At 43.6% G+C, this 1,858-nt stretch overlaps 1 protein-coding gene across 2 annotated transcripts in view; it reads left to right on the top strand.

The window, feature by feature from the left end:
• The window catches only part of sin3aa (SIN3 transcription regulator family member Aa), a 16,736-nt gene extending 15,242 nt beyond the window's left edge, over positions 1–1,494 (top strand). For both annotated transcript variants that reach the window (XM_005731421.1, XM_013910423.1), the window contains exons 19-21: positions 369–463; positions 614–806; positions 1,038–1,494. In XM_005731421.1, coding sequence (XP_005731478.1) covers positions 369–463; positions 614–806; positions 1,038–1,268 — 519 coding nt within the window. In that variant the 3' untranslated portion in view covers positions 1,269–1,494. The remainder of the gene's footprint in view (positions 1–368; positions 464–613; positions 807–1,037) is intronic.
• Positions 1,495–1,858: the final 364 nt, after the last annotated feature.

Below are 1,858 nucleotides of genomic sequence, written 5' to 3' on the forward strand. Positions count from 1 at the left end.
TTATATAAATGATGTGTATATGTTTAATAGGTCCCCTTTAAATAAACAGGCTCTGTGATGTCTAATCAACTGTAAAATGGCAACAATGCTGCACAAATATTGTTTAAATACTCACACTGATAAGAGTATTTGTATGGCAGTAGCAGCTCTTCTTTTATTCCCACACTGCTGAAATGTGGCATTTTATTACACACAGTTCAGTTCACTTAGACTAGTCATTTAAAGGCCTGTAATCAAGATAACCAGTGTGTGGAAATACTAGTAAGAACCTGTTGCCAGACTTGTGGTAATACTGGCGCAGTGCTCGTGTTTTCACACTCATCATGTGTGTGTTAAACTTGGGTTTTGTGCTTGTTTTCTGTTTGCAGCGTTGGTCTGATTATGTGGGACGCTACTTAAACCCAGATTCCACAACTCCTGAGCTGAGGGAGCACCTCGCTCAGAAGCCAGTTTTTCTTCCCAGGTGCGTTTTCCACATTTCATCGCTCTCTGATGGGCCACGCCCTGTAAAATTCAAACAGGAGGCTTTTGATTACAGCAACCCTAATTGACTTGTCCTGACATATTCCTGCTCGATTTCATGAGTCACTCTCATCACGTTTGTCTAAACCAGGAATCTGAGACGGATCAGGAAGTACCAGAAGGGCCGAGAGCAGCTGGACAAGGAGGCCTGCGAGGGTGGCAAGAAATCGCTGGATAAGGAGAAAATGGAGTGCATGTTCAAACTAAACTCATACAAGATGGTCTACGTCTTTAAGTCTGAGGATTACATGTACCGACGCACTGCCCTGCTGCGAGCTCACCAGGTATTTACCAGCTAGTGTTGTTATTTAGCTGTTATGCCAGAAATATTTCTTGGTTACAGCGTTCCTGTATTTATCATAAGGGAGGAAAGTGAGTGACCTTTGACCTCCCATTCATTCTGTTTCAACTCTTGGCTCTGTAAGATGTCAGTGAGGGCGGAGGGCTTAGTTTGAGGTTTCTGTGTTCAGTGAGTAGAAAATCTGTTTCGTGACATCAGTCTTGTTTTTCCTCAGTCACACGAGAGGGTGAGCACGCGACTACACAAACGCTTCCAGGCCTGGGTGGAGGCGTGGGTCAAAGAGCACGTCACCCGCGACATGAGCGCCGAGACCAACAAGTGGCTGATGGGCGAGGGACGTGAAGGCCTACTGCCCTGCAGTACCACCCGTAACCCAGAGGTCCTTCACTTCATGAACATCAACAAATATCGTGTGAAATACAGCACACCTAGCAAGGCACCGTAGCCAGCCAGACCCACGAGGGCAAACGGAAGCAGACTGACTTTTGGGGGGTTTAGGTCTGATATCAAACAGGAATAGAGGTAGAGACGAAGGGTCGTCAATGTGTTTTTAAAGCGGACATGGGAGCACAATTAAGCTAGCTGCCGTTTGTGTTGAAACCGGGGTGGGCAGGATTACTGAAATCCTTTTTTTTCTTTTTTCTTTTTTTTTTTTAAACCAGCGTTTTTAGCTGGGCCCATATTATTATTATTATTATTTTATTTTATTTTTTTTCTTAAATTTATTTTTCCCCAGGGCCTTCGGTGCCAAAACTTAGGAATGGTCATGTTCCAGTCGCAGACCTGAGCTCTTACCAGCACTCAGAGCCACGTCACAAACTTCCTCGAGCCTTTACGACAGAGCTTAGCGACATAAGAAAAGAGAGTGTGGTGCTTTTTTTTTTTTTGCTTTTTTTTTTTAACTTTATCACGGCTGAGCTTCAATTCAGCCTTAGACAGTCTGAAGCCATCCAAGTAATCGAGTTCCATCAAAATCAAATACACAGGGATTTATTTATGAAAGTGTTATTCTGTAGTATTCACTGAGAACAATAT

Source organism: Pundamilia nyererei, unplaced genomic scaffold (genome assembly GCF_000239375.1).
Source record: "Pundamilia nyererei isolate P.nyererei 1_Seehausen unplaced genomic scaffold, PunNye1.0 scaffold00043, whole genome shotgun sequence".
Lineage (NCBI taxonomy): Eukaryota > Metazoa > Chordata > Actinopteri > Cichliformes > Cichlidae > Pundamilia > Pundamilia nyererei.